Source organism: Coregonus lavaretus, assembly GCF_964263955.1.
Source record: "Coregonus lavaretus genome assembly, chromosome: 2".
NCBI classification, from domain to species: Eukaryota; Metazoa; Chordata; class Actinopteri; order Salmoniformes; family Salmonidae; genus Coregonus; species Coregonus lavaretus.
Window position 1 is genome coordinate 3441393 of NC_139989.1, and position 23560 is coordinate 3464952.

At 43.6% G+C, this 23560-nt stretch overlaps 1 protein-coding gene across 1 annotated transcript; it reads left to right on the forward strand.

Moving 5' to 3' along the window:
- Positions 1-6050: 6050 nt before the first annotated feature.
- Positions 6051-12073, forward strand: LOC311144285 (thiosulfate:glutathione sulfurtransferase). Its single transcript, XM_084180300.1, has 4 exons — positions 6051-6496; positions 11023-11145; positions 11282-11444; positions 11703-12073. Exons 1-4 carry the CDS (start codon positions 6355-6357, stop codon positions 11755-11757), a joined length of 483 nt encoding a protein of 160 aa, XP_084036426.1. The 5' UTR covers positions 6051-6354; the 3' UTR covers positions 11758-12073.
- The last annotated feature ends 11487 nt before the right edge of the window (positions 12074-23560 follow it).

Here is a 23560-nt window from a genome sequence, read left to right on the forward strand (position 1 = left end):
ACAAATATCGCGAGAAATCACGAATCTTCCCCCAAAATATTGGGGGCGTTCCAGATACACAAATTATACAAACTATTTATAGGCCTATAATATTAACGTAGATTATCCGATGATAAACATCCTCCAGCCATTGAACATTAAAACTGGATAACCTGCGCAGGCTTGAACAGAATTTGGTGGCGTTCCATGCTGCCTACATTGCAGACTTGTTGGGCAGATTATCACATAGTTCCTCGTTTGTAGAGACCTCATATAAATTTGATCTGTATCCGATATCTGCAAATGTGGACGTTGTGTTTAACATGGCATATTGATGTATATACACTGAACAAAAATATAAATGCAACAATTTCAAAGTTCATATAAGGAAATCAGTCAATTGAAATCAATTAATTAGGCCCTAATCGATGGATTTCACATGACTGGGAATACAGATATGCATCTGATGGTCACAGATACCTTTAAAAAAAAGGTAGGGGCATGGATCAGAAAACCAGTCAGTATCTGGTGTGACCACCATTTGCCTCATGTAGCGCATAGAGTTGATCAGGCTGTTGATTATGACCCGTGGAATGTCGTCCTACTCTTCTCCAATGGCTGTGCTAACTTGCTGGATATTGGCGGGAACTGGAACACGCTGTCGTACACGTCGATCCAGAGCATCCCAAACATGCTTTGGTGAGTATGCAGGCCATTGAAGAACTGGGACATTTTCAGCTTCCAGGAATTGTGTACAGATCCTTGCAACATGGGGCTGTGCATTATCATGCTGAAACATGAGGTGATGGTGGTGGATAAATGGCACGACAATGGGCCTCAGGATCTCGTCACGGTACCTCTGTGCATTCAAATTGCCATCGATAAAATGCAGTTGTGTTCGTTGTCCGTAGCTTATGCCTGCCCATACTATAACCCCACCGCCACCATGGGGCACTCTGTTCACAACGTTGACATCAGCAAACCGCTCACCCACACGTCTGCCATCTGCCCGGTACAGTTGAAACCGGGATTCATCCATGAAGAGCACACTTCTCCAGTGTGCCAGTGGCCATCGAAGGTGAGCATTTGCCCACTGAAGTCAGTTACGACGCCAAACTGCAGTCAGGTCAAGACCCTGGTGAGGACGACGAGCACACAGATGAGCTTCCCTGAGACAGTTTCTGACAGTTTGTGCAGAAATTCTTTGGTTGTGCAAATCCACAGTTTCATCAGCTGTCCTTGTGATGGTCTCAGACGATCCTGCAGGTGAAAAAGCCGGATGTGGAGGTCCTGGGCTGGCGTGGTTACACGTGGTCTGCGGTTGTGAGGCCGGTTGGACATACTGCCAAATTCTCAAAAATGACGTTGGAGGCGGCTTATGGTAGAGAAATTAACATTCAATTCTCTGGCAACAGCTCTGGTGGACATTCCTGCAGTCAGCGTGCCAATTGCACGCTCCCTCAAAACTTGAGACATCTGTGGCATTGTGTTGTGTGACAAAACTGCACATTTTAGTGGCCTTTTATTGTCCCCAGCAGAAGGTGCACCTGTGTAATGATCAGCTGTTTAATCCGTTTCTTGATTTGCCACACCTGTCAGGTGGATGGATTATCTTGGCAAAGGAGAAATGCTCACTAACAGGGATGTAAACAAATGTGTTCGTCAGATTTGAGAGAAATAAGCTTTTTGTGCGTATGGAAAATGTATAGGATATTTCAGCTCGTAAAACATCGGACCAACACTTTACATGTTGCGTTTATATTTTTGTTCAATGTATAAACCCTGGATTGCTGATGCTATGTATTGGCCAATCAGAGGCTTTGAAGCCACCGGACGCCATATTGGTACTCCTCAGAAGGAGCAGTCCTCCATAGGAATGAATGGAATTGTACATTATTTCAATAAAATATTTCAAGGCCAACATTTTATTTATCTGTTTATGGTTCATTTGTTGTCCTCTGCTGCCCTCCTCTGGTTGCAGCTCTCTCTCCCCCTCTCTCTTGCTCTCTCGCTCTCTTTCTCAATTCAATTCAATTTAAGGGGCTTTATTGGCATGGGAAACATATGTTTACATTGCCAAAGCAAGTGAAATAGATAATAAACAAAAGTGAAATAAAAAATAAAAAATTAACAGTAAACATTACACTCACAAAAGTTCCAAAAGAATAAAGACATTTCAAATGTCATATTATGTCTATATACAGTGTTTTAACTCTCTCACTCTCCCTTTCCTCTGCGCAAGCTCCCACTCATTCGCTGATAACTGTGCCAGAAGCTGTGCCAGGTGTGTGTGTGTGTTTTGTTGTCTCTGCCGGAGTGAGCCACACAGAACATGATAGGGACATCGCAAAATTCAAGTTGACATTATTTTCTAATCCAGTTTTTAATACTGTAAAACGTATCATCATCTGTATATGTGTGTACCTATGCATGTATAAATGAATATGCATATTGTCACAGGGCTGAGCCCTCGCCTAGCCTATAGATGCACCAGCATACATATGCAGGGGTGCACATAACTGGTACGCAGGTACGCAAGCGCGACAAAAATCAGGAATGCGTAATGTCACTTGTGTTACTACGCGCCTTTCCGTACTTGACCGATCTTCTCATCTAACCTGACATGTTGCTTGTCAACTACTGTCAGGGATGTCCAAAAAGCAACAGCAGCTTCTTTGGCGTTTCGCCACCTACAACGAAACGCCAACTGGAGGCAGAGCCGAAGAAAATACTTTTTTCGGAGAAGTGGCTCCAAGATGTGCAGTGGCTTGAAGCTAACGAGGAGCGCACTGAAATGTGGTGCAAGATTTGCCGCTCAAATCCACATCTAGCAGACAAAACAGGTGCATTTTATAAAGGCTCAAAGAATTTCAACCATCCTTTATTTGACAAACATGAAAAGAGCAAGGAGCACACGAATGTGGCGCAAGCCATTGCTAAACAAGCTAGCCGAGAAGAAATGTCCAGTCGCCCACTTGCCAGTGGCGAGACAAGTTTAATATTTTTCTCCTCGCCTTCCATAAAGCTAAACACGCACGTCCCATGTCTTCCTATTCTGAGGATGTTCCTTTACTGAAGCAGCTAGGAGTAAATGTCGGAGGTGTATATCATTCACGTGAAGGGGGCACACGGATCATGCAGAGCATCGCTCACACCATCAGCGGGGAGTTACGAGCCAAGTTGCAGTCTGCTGAATTTTGGGGGCTGCTTTTTGATGGATCTGAGGACATCACAAAAACTGAGCAGGAAATCGTTTACATTGTGTCTGTGTCCAGCAACGGAGAGTTTACCTCGGACTTTATTGGACTGATTGAATTGGGTGCTGACCGAATCGCGCAGGCCATAACAGACGGACTTGTGAGACTTTTCCAGGACACAGGCTTGGATGACTGGACAACAAAGTTGGTCGCTGTGTGCACAGATGGGGCTGCTGTCAACGTAGGTATCTACAACGGCGTTGTGCCAAAACTCCGGCAACTTGCTGCGGTTGGAGACTCCCTTGTGCACATTCTGTGCACCGCACACACACTGGAGAATTGCGCGAAATCAGCTGATCGCAACGTTCCTTACTGTGAGACATTTAATCGCTCTGTGGTCAAGCTGCTGCAGTTTTATTTACAAAAAGGTGGAGAAAAAAAACTGCTGCACTGAATAAGCTATGTGAAGAAAATGGGATCTCCTTTGTGAAACTGGGTAAGTTTCATAATATCAGATGGTCTGCATGGAGGCATGAAACACTGTTAAAAATATCAAGCCTATTGCCAGCCATTAAAATGCAACTGGTTACGAGTGATAACAGTGACTTGCAGCATATCTGCACAGAGCGTTTTCAGTGTTTTCTGTCAAACATGCTTGACATTTGCAACATTTTGAAGACCACATCCATTAGGTTTATGAAGGAAAAGCTGACCATTGGAGAATGTAAGGATGAACTCATGGTGGCCATTGGACAGTTCACACTTCTGCTTGATGGTGAAAGCCACAGGGCACACACTGTTTCCAATGCTGATGCTGACAGAGACAAGACACACTTACTCAGGGGGTTAATTGAAGAGTTTGAAATCAGATATGACTCCCTCAAGTCATGTGATCATTTCTTAGTATTTGATCCTTCAACATGGCCTCAGGAAATGCAAGACCTCCACAGTTTTGGAAACACAACAGTTTGCAGCATTCTCAAGAAATATGAGGCCACCTTGCAACTTGACAAAGATACCACTGTGACAGAATAGATGCGCTTAAAGCAGGCAGGAAAACGCCTGGGAGCCTCTTCTGTGTATGACTTGGTCCAAATAGTAAATACAAGTAACCCAGATGCTTACTCCAACATCAACAAGGTGGTTAAGCTGTCTCTTACACTGCCTTTAAGCAGTGCAGCTTGTGAGAGGGGATTCTCACATCTCAACATAATAAAAACCAAGTACAGATCTCGTCTGTCACATGCTCGTCTCTCAGCCCTGATGCACATTCACCTGTCAAAGCAGACCACAGAGATATTTGACCCAAAGCCTGCTGTTGACCTGTGGATGGAGACAGCTAATCGGAGGCTCAACCAAGGACAGGGAGGTGCATCTACAGCATCTTCATCATCTACCATGCAGGAAGCTGAAGCAGAGGACAGTGGGGGACGACACTGAGGAGGACAGTGGTGGCGGCACTGAGGAGGACAGTGGTGGCGGCACTGAGGAGGACAGTGGGGGCGACACTGAGGAGGACAGTGGTGGCGGCACTGAGGAGGACAGTGGTGGCGGCACTGAGGAGGACAGTGGTGGCGGCACTGAGGAGGACAGTGGTGGCGGCACTGAGGAGGACAGTGGTGGCGGCACTGAGGAGGACAGTGAGGAAGACTGCACTTATTAAGACCACGCTACATATGGGGTGACACCAGACACCATCTGCTGGTACTCACCTGAGTAACTCACTGAAAAAGTTATGTGCACCCCTGAATATAGGCCCATACACAAGTCATTTCCGTTCATGTTCATCTCAGTTAGGCCTACATCATGCCGGTGTTGTGATACAGTTGGTCTGTCGGGACTGATGGTTTCTATGGTTGTGGCTAGATTTAGTACAGCTCCATCAAGTTGTCATGTCGGGGACAACAGTTGTTGACAACTGTAGCATTTTAGCTAAGCCTAACACTAACCCTTTTTTCTAACCTCATTCTCCTAATCTTCTACGTTAATTCTCCTACACTGATACTTTAATTATCCTAACCTGCCACGTTAATTATCCTAACCTGTCACGTTAATTATCCTAACCTGTCACGTTAATGATCCTAACGTGCCACATGAATTCTCCTAACCTGTCATATTAATGATCCTAACCTGTCACGTTAATTATCCTAACCTGCTAAATAAACAAACCATCAGTCCCGACAAACTATCAGTAAGCACACTGGCAGACCACTGAAACCGCTGATGTGGAAGTAGGCCTATGTAACTTTTTAGGGCCCAAGCCAAGTTTGGCATTTTTTGTTTTGTACTCCAATGTAAATAATTCCCATGCACTGCACTGGAACTCAACATATTGATTGTAAAATAGGCTAAACCATAATAATGGTCAAGGTTCCTTTCTGTGTAAGATAAGATAAAATACACTTTATTAGTCCACGCGAGATGGGAATTTCTCTTCTGGGCGTTCCCTCTCTCGTGCCCCGCCTGACCAGAAACAAATTAGCCAGTGAGATGTCTAGCTTGTCTTTGGTCACGTTCGTATGGGTCAAACAAAAATACCCTAATAATTAGTTAACAATAGAGCCTCCCACAATGCAGGCGATGGCTGCAGGATGAAGTTGGTGAAGAACAGCTGCAGAAACTTGCAGTAAAAAACTTCATGACCTTTGATCACAGTCCCCTGTAGCTCAGTTGGTAGAGCATGGCGCTTGCAACGCCAGGGTTGTGGGTTCGTTTCCCACGGGGGACCAGTATGAAAAATGTATGCACTCACTAACTGTAAGTCTCTCTGGATAAGAGCGTCTGCTAAAATGTAAAAAAAAATCACAGTTTTTTTGTAAAGTTCATGCAGTCGACATGTAGGTGCAAGTCAGACCATTTTTATTCCCGGAATGTAACACACTTTGAAAGGCAGTGACCAACGATGGTTACCTACTTGACAAAAGTGATCTGCTCGAACGCGCCCATTCACTAACGTTCTCATTCTTGGAACTCATAAATTGACACAATAGCCCATTTCTTATCTTTCTCGATAATGCGACTCGAGATAGGCATGGTCTAATTCCTTATCACTTTAACAGTGGTTAGGGTACGTGCACTCTTGAAACATTGTTAACACGAATTTGTCGGCAGAGGGCAGAAAGTAAATATCGTATGATACAAAGTAATTTGTTCCTTTGCTGACAACGGGAGCCAGTCTATGGTCAACATGGTGTCCGGTCTGCTGTTACGGAGAACATTACTGACCGTTGCCGAAACCAGCAGCCGGGTTTCGCTCGGTACGAGAGGCCAATGGTGTGGTTTCACGACGTCAACGACCAGATTCAGCGAGTCCAACCCCGGTAGGCTATAATACTTCCACCTGTCACGGTCACCGGTCCTTTTGAGGCCTATCAATTTGGTTAATCAGTTCTTCAACATGAATCCAACATAGACCTAGTTGTTGTTCAATGTGACTGCCCGTGTATTAACTAATATGCATATGTGTTACCAATGTCATCATATGGTTTGCGCAACATTATGATTGAGACCAACACAGGCCAATGCTGTGGTGAGAGATAGTATTTACATTACATTTTAGTCATTTAGCAGACGCTCTTATCCAGAGCAATTTACAGTTTTAGTTAGTGCATACATTTTTCATACTGCAGAATTGTAATTCGTAACATATCATATGAAATAGATGATGGCCATCCTCAAATTAATTCATACCATACGTAACATATCATACTAACATTTTCAATTGATACATCCATTTTGGACTTTTGAATTAATTATATATAGCCTACCCATTGACAGTGCTTAAAATGTATGCACTATGCAGAAATCTCTCCGCCATTTCCTGGTTGCTAAAATACTAATAGTTAGCCTAATTTCAGTTTATGTGACAAAACAAGCAAGTATAGTGTAGAGAATCATTGCACCATTGAAACCGCTGTGAAATATATTTTCCATAACCAAAACTATTGTATATTCAGCTGCTTGAAGCTAGTGTACAAACCCGAAAGAAAAATATGAAAAAACGAAACTTAAGAACGGGAAGTATATAAATAGCGCACATAGAACATATCTACCGCTTCTTATACTGGCTTTCAATGAGAATGACATACCTATAACTCATATTTCTATGTGAATTTGGTCTGGTAGCCCAAAAAGTTAAATTAAAGCTGCAATATGTAACTCTGTATTGGACTGTGTCGTTCCAGAACCTATTGATTAATTTTCACTGCAATGTAAAAATTATAATAAAAGTAATCACAGTCCATTGGAGGTGCCTTCTCGTAAAATCTCCTGCCCCCTAAAAAAATGTAATTTGAAAGCATAGATTTTCAGCCCCTGCCTGATATTCTAAGAATTTATTCAGGTTGGGAGGCCTGGGTTTATGGTTTGCGCAACATTGTAGCCTATGTTTGAGACCAACACATGGCCAACTGGCCAATGGTGTGGTGAGAGATAGCAGAATTGTAATTCGTAACATATCATACGAAATGGATGATGGCCATCCATAAATTAAATCATACTATACGTAACATATCATACTAAATGGATGATGGCCATCCACAAATTAAATCATACCATACGTAACATATCATGCTAAATGGAGTGTCTCGGATTTAGGTAGCCTACAGAATAATACAAAATGCTCTGAGACCACGTTGGAGATAGAAGTGCGCCTGTGTCTCGAACAGAACTAGGATGAGTTTCACTTTCTATGATCTCTCTCCATCTGCTCTGATAGACATGAGCCTGCAACTCTCATCTCTCCAGCGTTGCACTTCATCATGTATTTCCTTATAGAATCATAGCTGCATGAAGGCTTCTGGAGGAACTGCAGCACCCTTGATACATTGAAATACATTTGACAAAGTTATAGAGTTACTGCTGTCTGTTCAGAAAGAAATGAAACAATTCAGAATACTACACCAGGAGTAGGTCTTTAATTTAGCCACAGAGGATCCTAGCTGTTGATTTTGTTTAGCCCAATCGCAAGGCATAGCGTACAGTCGGGAACTCGTTGCAAATCTGTCAGTGAACAGCATGCCGCCAAAACAGGCCTTTCACAATATTTAAAATACAATCGCAGGAAAACACAGGTTGGAAAGCAAATGGCTCCTGCTGATCAAAGGGAAGACTTTAATCTATCTGCAGGCTATTTTATCACCTTTCAAATAGGCCTATTGAGCGAACAGCATTGTTTTACAAAGTTAAACAAGAGAGATAGGCTTTTGGCACGAGAATATCGTCCATCGCTGGTGAGTGAGCTGCGCATCATTGGGTGAGTCAGTGAAACTGGAAAGCTTCTTTAGGACTATAATTTCCTCCTCATATTGTACAATATGTGTCTCCACACACCTAGGCCTGTGCTATTGATCGATTCAAGACCAGGTTGTTTTTATTGATCTCAGATTCTTAGTTTGTCAGCGTCAAAGTAGGCCTATCCTGTCATTTAGATTTTTTTTTTTGCGGTATAAAAATATATTCTGCTAAAGATTAAGATAATTTTATTGGTCAGTTGCACACAAGGTCCAACCAAAATGTGTCTTCCACTTTTAACCCAACCCCTCCGAAAGACACACCTACATACATATACACGGGTGCAACTTTGGTTTTAGAAGTGGGGGGGGACATAATAATAATAATAATTATTATTATTATTTAAATCAGTCAGATAAACAGTCCAAACAGCCTACCCGACCGCTCGGAGGCGTCCGCATGGTCCTAAAGCACACCGTGGCCTCGTTTTGTATCACAGTCCAATGTTAAAACTGGGGGAGGACAAAAATGCAATTTCAGAATGTGGGGGGGACATGTTCCTGTCCCCCCCGTCCCCCATCCCCCCGTCCCCAGTGACAGTTGCGCCCCTGCATATACAGGTTAAAGGGCTATTTTACCCATGTAATACAGTGGTTTTGTTGTTTTCAGTAGTCCATAGTAGACACATTCACAAAAAAAAATGTTTTAAAACTATGAGTCTAGATATCTAGCTTTGAATATCCTGATCAGTCCTGATGTTCCCAATTGGCCATTTAAGTCAATTCCAACAACTCCCAAGATTCCCCTCTCTCTAACTGGGTGGAGTGGGTGGTGTGTGGATTGAACCTTGTTTAACACGTAGGTGTCAAAAGGGCTTCAACCTCGTCAAATATAAAACAGGAGAGATTATTTCACAGAAAATAATAATGTTTTGTCTGAGTTTAGAGAGACGAAAAGCAGCTAACAGCCATGCTCTGTGCTCTCATGTCTCGTCATTGAGCCCAAGCAGAGCTGTTGCTATACTCACACAGAGCCGCCATGAGCAGAGCGCATGCAGAGCGAGCAGCGCGTAGGGAGCGGGTGACTCACATAGAGGAGCAGCTAATGGATTTAGGCCTACTAACAGAGGAAGTTATTTATAATTTTGTGTTTCGGGCAGAAGCAATCGGGCCTGGGTAGGGTAGGGCCTTAACGTCGCAGGCCTGGGTAGGGTAGGGCCTTAACGTCGCAGGCCTGGGTAGGGTAGGGCCTTAACGTCGCAGGCCTGGGTAGGGTAGGGCCTTAACGTCACAGGCCTGGGTAGGGTAGGGCCTTAACGTCCCAGGCCTGGGTAGGGTAGGGCCTTAACGTTGCAGGCATGGGTAGGGTAGGGCCTTAAAGTCGCAGGCATGGGTGGGGTAGGGCCTTGATGTCGCAGGCCTGGGTAGGGTAGGGCCTTAACGTTGCAGGCCTGGGTAGGGCTCAGGCAGGGATCTAGTAAAAATTGGTCACAGAAGATCATTTTGAATTAAACCCAAAAAAATCTGGACCCTAGGCTACTAAACATTTTCCACATGTGGAACTTATAAGTGCCTCTACTCTACTGCTCAGTGCTCTATGCCACTATGCAAATGCGAATACTTTTTTTTTAATGCGTTCCTTTACCACCAGAGCTCCTCAGGTCACCCCCCTCTCGAGCTCACTTTTTGTTCCGGCACCTCCCGATTTACAAATTAAGCACTGCCCATTGATTGTTGAAGAATATAACTTAGAAATGCCTCATGAACTTAGTCATACCCCATACAACTGTCAAGCCCAATCAGAACGCAAAATATAAGCTCCATTATTTGTAATGTAATTGTAAACAAACACTGTTAAAACTATAATGTTGATCTCATGGTTGATCAGTCCTTGCATCCATAGCTCTGTCCAAGAATTTGAGAGCGGTGACATTTATCCAGCCCCATTCCTCAGCTCTTTACCAATACAGTGGCGGGGTGTCCGCTTTGTGGTCGTTTGAACGGCAGATTTCCCCTTTAAAGAAACTAGTTAATGGCTATTTAATTGCAGCATTTCTGCTGTAGCCTTATGTGACTGGCTCCATAACATGCTCCATAACATGCTCTTACTTTCAAATGCTCACTTAGAGTAGCAAAAAATAATTATAATGGCTGATGAGAGTGGATTGGTTGGTTAGCCTAGATGTTAGAACTGACTGAAAAAAAGGTAATCAGCACTTCCCAGTAAAGTGTGTGTGTGAATGGATCTGCTGCCATGCCGTTTGTGATTGGGCCTGGTTCAAGTCATTCATTCATAGGCTTATTCAAACTTTTCAACAATAGACTGTGTTTGGGGGTCCAGCACTATAGTCAACCTGTGGAACTCACAGCCTGCCTACCATCCACTATTAGTCAAATCTGTCCTGAACAGTTTAGTTTAACTGAATTCCATCATTAGGATCCTTTTGGCTGAAATTGTTCCTGGTTTACGAGTCTTTCTTTCAAGCAATGTATGGTGAGTCCAGGTTTATCAAGGTTCTTACAACAGACAACAATGTAGATTGATGGGACAATGAATATGATGATGGAATGGCAGTGAATCCATTAGTGTGTTATGTTGTGTGTGTGTGCCTCAGATTCGGTGGTGAGCTACGAGCAGTTGAAGAATATGTTGTCCAGTCACAACGTCCAGCTGTTTGATGTCCGCAACCAAGATGAGTTCATGGCTGGACGCATCACAGACTCTGTAAACATCCCATGTGAGTAGACTACACAAATCCTGGGGTATATTAACCTGTTACAAGTGTGTGTTTTATGTGTGTGTGCATGCACGCAATCTCTCTACTAATGTTCAGCGTGCGCGTGTGTGTGTGTGTGTGTGTATCTGTCTATCAGTGGGCCAGCTGGAGGAATCTCTAAAGCTGTCACCAGAGCACTTCCAGCTGCTGTTCGAGGTGAAGGTTCCTGGGAAAGATGACGACAACATTGTGTTCCACTGCCAGACGGGTCGCAGGAGCGCCATAGCTCTAGCTATCGCCCGGCAACTGGGCTTCAACAGGTATAACACACTTTAACTCACCTGGTATACCTTATTAGGGTACATTAGTGTGGACATACAGTATTATCATATACACATACTGAAAGACACCTGAAAGATCTCTCCCCCTCTCCCTCTCCCTCCCTCTCTCTCTCTCTCTCCTCCCCCTCCCCCTTTTCTCTCCTCCCCCTCCCCCTTTTCTCTCCTTCCCCCTCCCCCTTATCTCTCCTCCCCCCTCTCTCTCCTCCTCCCTCTCTCTCCTCCCCTTCTCTCTCCTAGGGCTCGGCACTACCAGGGGGGGTACAGTGATTGGGCCACACATGAGGGAAAGTGAGTCACATTAACATGGAGCCTGTATCTGAGTTCTGACCCAGCCCTAAAACTCTTCTAGTCTGGGTACTGCACCAGAAAACCATGACCCACATCAAAACACACATCTACACAGGAATTGTATTAAGAGGACTCAAGTTTTCAGTTACTGTTCCTGAATGATTGACCTCAGTTATCTGTGACAACTGACTTACTTGGAAGAGGTTGTTCTTCGTCCCTATTTCCTAACTAATTTGTCTGAAAGATAGATGTGAAATATAATAGGCAAGATCATAAACTGAGAGACTTACTTTATCAATAAAGTTGATATTTAGGATTTATATGGTTGTATTACTATTTTTTTACAGGAATATTACACTTGACACATTAACAATAAACAATGACCTAGGTGTGCACCTCCTTTATCAAAACAATAGTGAAACTGTTTGCAATTCACCTGTTCAGCCACAAGATGTCAACAGTGTTTAATATACCCCATAGCTTTAACATCTCCACTGACAACAACGCTCTTCTTAATCAATTATATTGTTGTTGTTTATGATGGTCCCCTGAGCATTCAGAGCCATTGATGCTGTTCAAACCTGCATTATGCTGACAGGGCTGGAGCCTGTGAATAACAGCCAGACTTCTAAACAGCTGTCAAACACAGGGTCAGCTGTCAAACACAGGGTCAGCTCAAGGTCTCTGCATCACTCATTCAGTAGGAAAGCTGCTCCCAGCTCTCTCTCTTTTTCTCTCTGTCTCTCAATTTTTCTCTCTCCCTCATCTCATTTTATGTGTCTGCCGGTCAATGTCAGTACAGTAGACCGTGTGACCCCCCCCCCCCCCCTCCCCTCCCTCTTGTAATGTTTACTAACTGCACTGCTGATTTTTACTGGGGGGAGGACCAGGGTGTGTAGAGGGGGTCATATTCCCACCATTTGAAGGGCATGGTAGTAGTCTGTCCCAGCTGGAAGGGGGTCAGGAAAGATGCTGGCCTTGGTGACAGCATGAAGTTGTTCTCCCTGGGCTCCAACTGACTGTTGATTGAGCCTTCCATTCCCACATAGTCCCCTGCTAGTCTGTTCTAGTGCTATCTCATAACGCAGCTGCAATAGTCCACAGTTCTGCAGAGAGTCTATAAAACGATGTTGGAGAAGATTCATTCTCTCTACCTTTCGCTCTCTCTCGCTGCCTTGGGGGCTGATAGTCTACAGTACATGTATTGGATTTCAATACGGTGCAACTATCGATACTATCTCTTTCCGAGTGTGTATCTGGCTTTAGACCCTAAAATGCCTTTTCCAATTCTCTCTTCTCTTTCCTTGGCCCCGGTCTTTCTCATCTCACCTCCCACTCACAGACCGCTGGTGTGCAGCATACAGCATAATTCATCATCAGGACAAAAGGCGTCTAAAAATATAATTAGATGCTGTCAATCTTTCCCATACCCATTCATTTAGGGTTGAAGCCTGCTGATTTCCTCTGATGCATAGTGATGGTGTGTAATAAGGAATCTTAATTTATTTATATCATTTACTGGATGAGGCAGCATAGCTGTGGGAAGTAGGGGTGTTGAGGGTGCAGATTTGTAAAAAATATATATATATATATAAAATATATCACTAAAGTAGTGCACTGGACCTTTTACTAGTCCTGTATTAGCGGACAAAAAATGCTCAACTATTTGCTCTAGAGTTATACTGATGCTGCATACCTTGTTCTGTATGTCCTGAACAGACCTTGGTCTTTTGGGGTTGGCTACTTCCCTCTTGTGGTCCCAACAGAACACACACCACACCACACACAGACAGAACATTTTGCTGGAAGGTGCTGGTAACCTTTGTTTCAGTCAGTTCTAACAATTAGGCTAACCAAACAATCCACTCATGTTTTTCATCCCTGTATGGAAGACTGGTATGGATGCACATTAACAGAGATGCACAGAAGTTGAGGTTATTAGTCAGCTAATGCTTCATCCTAACATGAAAAGGATTCCCACTCCCCTTTTAGGGACAGATTGAAATTTACTGGGGGGGAGGAGGGGCTGGTACAACTCAAGGTGTCATAAAAGAAATGTCCCCCCCCCCCCCCAAATTGAACACCCTCCTCCCTCGTAGAATTAACTAAAAATAATGTTTATGACCACAAATAACAATAACTGTAGCAACCCTGTGTTTATAAACATGGATATCGACTTTGCCACTTCAGCATGCTTTTGTGGCACAGCCGATGCCACGCAGGGCTACAGGCCAGAAGGTTGAGGGTTCGCCGACCACCACGGACGAGCTCACTCTCCCTGCCTGTTTTATTACACTACGATCAGAGCCGGCTGCAGACAATGATCAGCTAGGGGGAAATCAGATTTTCACAATTTTGATGACTATTTATAATTATGTCAAATATATGTAAATGAAAATTCCACCAACAGGTTTCTGTGCCAATCCACCACACAACCAATAAACAAAGCATACCAACTTCGGGCACTTCAATATCATGGTTTGCGTTTTCAACACCACAATAAATAGTCTGTCAACCTCGACAAACAGAAAATACATCCCTCCCTACCTTGTAGGCTTACCAAGTATTGAAGGCTTGGCTTGACAATCTCCGAATGTCATTAAACTTTTTGGTGTTTTGTAACAGATGTCTCTTTCAATTCATCAATTGACCGCTGCACAGTTTGGATTGATTGATTTTATTTGTCAGTTAAAAAAATACATATATACATTAAATATGTTTTAAAGTGACTGGGATTGCACAATAAAGTCGGGGACTTATTTCCATTGTGTTCCCCAATTTTTTACATAAATACATAAACAATTACATAGATACAGACACATTACAGAGATAGAGATGAAACAATGCTCCACCTCCAGATGAGTCTGGGTGGGAGGTTAAGTACAATTCTTAAAAGCTTGTTTAGCTGGTAGCTTATTCTTTAGATGTTTGGGGCTGCTGGTGAACCATGATGTGGAGGCATAATCAAAGTGACACTGGACTAGCGCACTTGCCAGAGTCTTTAGGGTGCCTATAGCTAGGTTTCCATCCAATTGGCGACAGCATTTCATGTGAATATTCTAAAATCTTCATAAACAATATGCCATTTCAAAGTGTCCTCTAGGAAAATTTGGCGCCGGACAACATGACAGGGAACATTTTAATTTACCGGACATTTGAGAAATTCTATGGACATCCATATGCATTCAGAGCCAACCTGGTGCAGCCAGCGCCATCAATAAACAATGGATGTTGGCCAAATGAGACACATTTACGTGTCCTTAAACAGCCTATAACAAATGACAAAAACAATATTCCTTGTGTTTCAATGTGTAGCATGTTATTATTCTGTTTTGCTACTTTCCTAAAACAATAATTGTCCACCTCACGGTTCAGCTTTCAGAGATTTGATCACTAAATGTATCAGGACATTGCATGCAAGGGCTATAGGTTTAGGTGTCCACCACAGGAGGTTGGTGGCACCTTCATTGGGGAGGATGGGCTCATGATAAGAGCTAGAGTGGAATACATAAAACACATGGTTTGATGCCATTCCATTCGCTCCGTTCCAGCCATTATTATGAGCCATCCTCCCCTCAACAGCTTCCACTGGTGTCCACTGTATGATATTCATATTTTAATAAATATACACTGCTCAAAAAAATAAAGGGAACAATAAAATAACACATCCTAGATCTGAATGAATGAAATAATCTTATTAAATACTTTTTTATTTACATAGTTGAATGTGCTGACAACAAAATCACACAAAAATTATCAATGGAAATCAAATTTATCAACCCATGGAGGTCTGGATTTGGAGTCACCCTCAAAATTAAAGTGAAAACCACACTACAGGCTGATCCAACTTTGATGTAATGTCCTTAAAACAAGTCAAAATGAGGCTCAGTAGTGTGTGTGGCCTCCACGTGCCTGTATGACCTCCCTACAACGCCTGGGCATGCTCCTGATGAGGTGGCGGATGGTCTCCTGAGGTATCTCCTCCCAGACCTGGACTAAAGCATCCGCCAACTCCTGGACAGTCTGTGGTGCAACGTGGCGTTGGTGGATGGAGCGAGACATGATGTCCCAGATGTGCTCAATTGGATTCAGGTCTGGGGAACGGGCGGGCCAGTCCATAGCATCAATGCCTTCCTCTTGCAGGAACTGCTGACACACTCCAGCCACATGAGGTCTAGCATTGTCTTGCATTAGGAGGAACCCAGGGCCAACCGCACCAGCATATGGTCTCACAAGGGGTCTGAGGATCTCATCTCGGTACCTAATGGCAGTCAGGCTACCTCTGGCGAGCACATGGAGGGCTGTGCGGCCCCCCAAAGAAATGCCACCCCACACCATGACTGACCCACCACCAAACCGGTCATGCTGGAGGATGTTGCAGGTAGCAGAACATTCTCAACGGCGTCTCCAGACTCTGTCACGTGCTCAGTGTGAACCTGCTTTCATCTGTGAAGAGCACATGGCGCCAGTGGCGAATTTGCCAATCTTGGTGTTCTCTGGCAAATGCCAAACGTCCTGCACGGTGTTGGGCTGTAAGCACAACCCCCACCTGTGGACGTCAGGCCCTCATACCACCCTCATGGAGTCTGTTTCTGACCGTTTGAGCAGACACATGCACATTTGTGGCCTGCTGGAGGTCATCTTGCAGGGCTCTGGCAGTGCTCCTCCTGCTCCTCCTTGCACAAAGGCGGAGGTAGCAGTCCTGCTGCTGGGTTGTTGCCCTCCTACGGCCTCCTCCACGTCTCCTGATGTACTGGCCTGTCTCCTGGTAGCGCCTCCATGCTCTGGACACTACGCTGACAGACACAGCAAACCTTCTTCCAACAGCTCGCATTGATGTGCCATTCTGGATGAGCTGCACTACCTGAGCCACTTGTGTGAGTTGTAGACTCCGTCTCATGCTACCACTAGAGTGAAATCACCGCCAGCATTCAAAAGTGACCAAAATATCAGCCAGGATGCATAGGAACTGAGAAGAGGTCTGTGGTCACCACCTGCAAAACCAGTCTTTTATTGGGGGTGTCTTGCTAATTGCCTATAATTTCCACCTGTTGTCTATTCCATTTGCACAACAGCATGTGAAATTTATTGTCAATCAGTGTTGCTTCCTAAGTGGACAGTTTGATTTCACAGAAGTGTGATTGACTTGGAGTTACATTGTGTTGTTTAAGTGTTCCCATTATTTTTTTGAGCAGTGTATATAGCCAATATTAAGGAAGAGAAGTTTAGGCCTAACCCTGGAGAGATAGAGATATGCGGTGGCATGCTACAAGGCCAACATGCATTTCTTTATGTCAGATGGCTACTGCGTCTGCTATACAAATATAGATGTACAGGAGGGTAATTCATAAATTTTCGATCTGAATATTTTGTAGAAAGATAACCCTTATATTGTTAGATTAAAGGAGTAACTCTGGTAGGCCTGAAACAGTCTTCCTCACCTCAAGTTCAACTGTCCGAATCATTTGGAGTGCTGGAGGGCACTGCCTTTGTATTATAGGCCTGCAGTAGCTAAAGCTTAATAATAGCCATACCATACCTTCACCAATGTTTTCTAAATAGGGTAATATCAAAAGTAAGTCAAGCCATTGTTTATAGGGAAAATATGAGCAGAAGAGCAAATGTAAACCAGGGAAAAAATGCACACAACCCTCCCCAAAGCAAAAAAATTAGTTTGACAAATTTTTTTATGTCTTACTGGTCCCACGTGGGAAACGAACCTGCAAGCGCCATGCTTACCAACTCAGCCACACGGGAGTTTGCTTGTTAATGGCACGCGCACCAACAGCCGCGCGAGCAATAAATGTCTCCCAAGCTCTTTCCCCTAAAAAAAATGACGGGTGTCAGTAATTGGAAGTTTGTACCTCCATCCTGATGTAAGCTAGGCTGTCATGCATTTTTCCATCGAATTCTACACGGGCATTTGACTAATGTTTATGAATGTACTTCATAGGGCATTGTTAATTATTTTTATTTTTTTTCTTAAATCCCAATAGCCCAATTAGTGTCACCCATATGACTGTATTAAATTAATAAAACATATATAGGCCTAAATGGTAAATTTGCTTGAACATGACTTGTATGACCAGGTAGATGAGCCACCACCACACAGACTACTAATCACACTTGAAGCTCATTTTCATCGAGCCTAGTTGGCTCCATCACGTTCCGAGATGCACAAGTGAACCAATGGCTTTGCTAGAATAACTAAAGGAAGGGAAAAAATCGTACATCGGAGTGGGTGAGTATTTCTAGTCATGTGCATTAATGAGGCTCAGTCTCTGGGCTCTCTGGGCTCTCTGACTCAGAGCGCGCGGAGAATGGGCGCTTCACAGCTCTGGGTAGGGTTGGAGTGCATAAAAACAGACCTGACAACTTTCATCTTACAACCGACAGATTCCGCGATGGCACCTCGTGCATTCTGCGCTGGAAAAGCATAACAGGTAGACCAGTCTGTTTTTGGCGCACACATAATACAGGTACTGTTATGGTCACCTGCCGAGTCTCATTCTGATGCGTTTAAACGTTTACATCCAGGATTTATTTTGGTGTTTGTTTATTCTAGCCCAGCCTACTTGATGTATGACTTTCAATAATGTTTTCACTTTATGCCGACTATTACCAATTTTCATTATATGTGGTCCATTTGGGCATGCATGTTGGCTTGATATACTTAGCTTTCGCGCAAAATGTAGGGGATTTTCTCATTCACAGAAGTTGAAGGAGAGGCAGCGCGACATGTTCGACTGAATTTCTCCGAGGTGTGCGTATTTGTAAGAGGCATCCGCATGCACATGAGGATGTCTTAACAGCAGTGAAGACTTCAGATAAACATACATTATTTCAAGAACTGCAAAGTGGGAGATAGCATCCCCAAATTGATTTGTACAGCCAAACTGATTTGATAATTGCACATTTCAGTGATACTGACTGATTAGGAGTCAATCATTGTGGTATAGGCTATCAGAATAACTTGTAACACCTTTATTTTTGATTACCAGATTACATATGTCTATTAGCAATGTATTCTTGGATGAATGCTTTTGATGCCTACTGCTCTGGTAGTCCAGTTATTTTTCTCACTTAAAAACCTTTATGTAAAGGTGTGTTTGCCAGTGTGTGGGCAGTCTGATGGAGGTGGGCTTACCTGAGCCAACAACAGGACAAACATGCACTGCTCTGTTCCCAAGCGCGTGTGTGTGTGTGCGCGCGAGTCCATGGGTGTGTGTTCATGTGTGTGAGAGAGACACACACACACTCTGCCAAAAAACGTCTGTATTTTTCTCTGTCTCTGACACACGCAGACCCACGCTGCATTGTCGTTCCACAGTTCCCATGATAGAGGTGTTTATTATCAGCGGGAAGTGTGCAGCACCAGTCACCATGAGCACTCTGAGTCACCATGTCTACATGCTGATAGAAGATGTCCCTCCCGGTAGACTGGTTGGGTCTGTTCTATCACAGTACATGATCAGGGACTAGACCATAAGAATGAATAGAATGGGCTTGGAAGCTCTAACCCTGGCAATTGACTGGTAAACTCATGGGGTACACTCGCAATGGCTGCCTGGTGTTGTGACGCAATAATTTCCATGGTATTTTGGAACGTTCTATCAACTGATGGTGGATTGCCATGGTAATGTAGAATGTTCATTCAAATAATGCTAACTGATGACTCAACAAATCACAGCACAGATTGAAGGGTACACTTCCTACTTTTACTTCATGTCTTAGGTACACTCAAAATGGCTGCCAGTTCACCCATTATGCCATCATTGACTTGAATGAAGACACTCTTTCTATTCATTCTTATGTCTATGGACTAGACAGGGATAGATTGGAGATATACAGGTAACTGCCATAATAAAGGAAACATCAACATAAAGTGTCTTAATATGGCGTTGGGTCACCACGAGCCGCCAGCACAGCTTCAACGCGCCTTGGTGTAACAGTGTCGCTTCCGTCCCTCTCCTCGCCCCTACCTGGCCTCGAACCAGGGACCCTCTGCACACATCGACAACAGTCACCCTCGAAGCACCGTTACCCGTCGCTCCACAAAAGCCGCGGCCCTTTCAGAGCAAGGGAAACAACTACTTCAATGTCTCAGAGCGAGTGACGTCACCGATTGAAATGCTACTAGCGCGCACCGCTAACTAGCTAGCCATTTCACACCGGTTACACTCACCCCCCTAGCGCGCACCGCTAACTAGCTAGCCATTTCACACCGGTTACATTGGCATAGATTCTACAAGTGTCTGGAACTCTATTGAAGGGATGCGACAGCATTCGTTCACGAGAAATGACATCATTTGGTGTTTTGTTGATGGTGGTGGAAAACGCTGTCTCAGGCGCCGCTCCAGAATCTCCCATAAGTGTTCAATTGGGTTGAGATCTGGTGACTGAGACACACACACACCCTTTAAACCCCCTATGCTCCTTTGAGACCCCTCTTTCAAAGTCACTGAGATCTCTTCTTCTAGCCATGGTAGCCAAAATAATGGGCAACTGGACATTTTTATACATGATAAATGTTGTATCCCTCATTTACTCAACTGTTTCCTTTATTTTGGAAGTTACCTGTAGCATCAGGGAATATATAAAAAAATACATGAGTAGAATCAGGAAGTAGAGGGATAGAAAGTAGATATAGAGTGGACTGAGAGTAGATAATGGACCAGGGAATAGACAAGAATAGAGATCCTGTTCTGAATCTGAACCAGGGAATAGACAAGAATAGAGATCCTGTTCTGAATCTGAACCAGGGAATAGACAAGAATAGAGATCCTGTTCTGAATCTGAACCAGGGAATAGACAAGAATAGAGAATATGAACGGAGAGAATAGAGCAGAGTCCTTATTACAGCTGTAGAGAGTAGGAGACGCAGGAATGATTCTGGAACAGCAAGGTTAGTATGGTGGGGATGGAGAGTAGTGGGAGCTCTGTGGGACTACAAAGCTTGAGAAGAGGGAGGGGAGAGAAGAGAAGAGGAGGGGAGGGGAGGTGAAAGGAGGGGAAGAGAGGAGGGGAACGGATGAAAGAATATGAGAGGAGAAGAGGAAAGAATATGAGGGGAGAGGAGGGGTGAAGAGGCATCACCAGGAGGGAGTCAAGTCGTCGACCAAGTACAGGCTGAGTGACCACTAATTTGTAATAGAAACCGGCAGACATAAAAAGACATGGCTACCCAAAGAGGAGCGTGTGTGTGGTCCCTGAACGACAGGGGAGGTAGAAACAGAGATGCACTTTCTCTTCCTCACCAAGAGATTCATTATTCACAGAAATTACTACATTTATTCAACATTTTAACTTATTAAACCCAGAGGAAAAACAAAAATACTAATGGGCGAAGGAGCAACGGTTATTCTGTGTTTGCCTTCAATAGCCTGAGGGACACTGAATAATAACATCTGCATATTAAGCAGTAACTTACTTATTATTATTATTATTATTATTATTGTTATTGTTATTATTATTATTGTTATCATTATTATTCCAAATAGTAGTGGTAGGGGTGATGATAATGATAGCAGAGTAATGATGATGATGATAGTTGTAGTACTGATGTAATGGTGAGGATGGCAGTTAGTTATAAGTTAGTAATATTTTCATTTTCCATGTTTAGCCTTTTCTATTTATTATTATTTCTACTATTGACTGTTACCATTTTATTATTATTGTATTTTTTTCTTTATTTGTATTATTATTTACTCTCATTTTATATTATCATTCTTCATTATTTTATTACAATGTACATTGTATACATTGTTGCTTTGGCAATATTGAAGCAATGTTTTTCATGCCAATAAATCAGCTTGAATTTGAATTTGAGAGCCAGAGAGAGAAACTCAAACTGCCATCTAGGGAGTGATCAGCTCTCTCTGATGGAGATGGTTTACCGTAACAGGCCAAAGGCAATAAGACATGGCTGTTGGGGTTGAGTGGGAAATCATCAGCAACAACCTTTTATTAAAAAGTGAATACTGTTGCAATAAGATGAAATTGATGATCGTGCCAACCGACTATGTGTCTGCTGCAGTGGTCCGGCAGAAAACAGTGACTTAACCTCTAGCAGCCTTCATCAGATTCACATCTACGACATTAAGCTGTGAAACCGCCGGAAATATAAAGTGAATAACGACAGTAACGTTTTATTGTAAAGACTGAGAACTCATTTATTTTGGCATTAAGACTGGGAGTCTGAGAGAACATCACTCCGTCTCCAGCCCTCTTACCCTGGCCAGTCATATGTGATGGCTTTATATCAGATGTGAGGGAGGGATACCGTGTTCCGAATGGGGAATAAATAATTGGTCATTTAGCAGACGCTCTTATCCAGAGCGACTTACAGGAGCAATTAGGGTTAAGTGCCTTGCTCAAGGGCACATCGACAGATTTTTCACCTAGTCGGCTCGGGGATTAGAACCAGCGACCTTTCGGTTACTGGCACAACGCTCTTAACCACTAAGCTACCTGCCGCCATTAATGGTTGCCATATACACTACCAGTCAAAAGTTTGGACACACCTACTCATTCAAGGGTTTTTCTTTATTTTTAAAATGTTTTACATTGTGGAATAATAGTGAAGACATCAAAACTATGAAATAACATATGGAATCATGTAGTAACCAGAAAACTGTTAAACAAATCAAAATATATTTGAGATTCTTCAAAGTGGTAAGCATGTTGTGTAAATCAAATGATACAACCCCCCCCCCCCCCCCCCCACCCCAAAATCCATTTAAATTCCAGGTTGTAAGGCAACAAAATAGGAAAAATGGCAAGGGGGTGAATACTTTCGCAAGCCACTGTAAGATGGGGCCATGGACTCATGCTGCTTACGCCAAATCCTGACTCTGCCATCAGCATGACGCAACAGGAACCAGGATTCGTCGGACCAGGCGATGTTTTTCCACTCTTCAATTGTCCAGTGTTGGTGATTGCGTGCCCACTGGTGTCGCTTCTTTTTGTTTTTAGCTGATAGGAGTGGAACCCGGCGTGGTCGTCTGCTGCAATAAGACTGATGAGTTGTGCGTTCCGAGATTCCGTTCTGCACACCACTGTTGTACTGCCCCATTATTTGCCTGTTTGTGGCCTGCCTGTTAGCTTGCACAATTCTTTCCATTCTCCTTCGACCTCTCATCAACGAGCTGTTTTCGCCCACAGGGCTGCTGCTGACTGGATGTTTTTTGTTTGTCGCACCATTCTCAGTAAACCCTAGACACTGTCGTGTATGAAAAGCCCAGGAGGCCGTCCGTTTCTGAGATACTGGAACCGGCGTGCCTGGCACCAACGATCATACCACGCTCAAAGTCGCTTAGGTCACTCGTTTTGCCCATTCTAATGTTCAGTCGAACAGTAACTGAATGCTTCGATGCCTGTCTACCTGCTTTATATAGCAAGCCACGGCCACGTCTGTAGGAGCGAACCCTTTTCATGAATGGGGTGGTGTACCTAATAAACTGGCCACTGAGTGTAGATCTTGGTCATGGGGATCCTGCACACAGCCATTCTGAAATTAGACCATCCAACTACCTCATCCCCATATTGTTATTTATTTTGCACCCCAGTATCTCTATTTGCACATCATCTTTTGCACATCTGTGTTGTTGTTTTTATCGCACTGCTTTGCTTTATCTTGGCCAGGTCGCAGTTGTAAATGAGAACTTGTTCTCAACTGGTTTACCTGGTTAAATAAAGGTGAAATAAAAATAAACTAAAAATCAGATTAGATGTTTATGTGACTCAGGGTTTCCCTATGGGGCGTATATCTCATATCACATGTATGGGAATTCCTCTTAGTGGCTGTA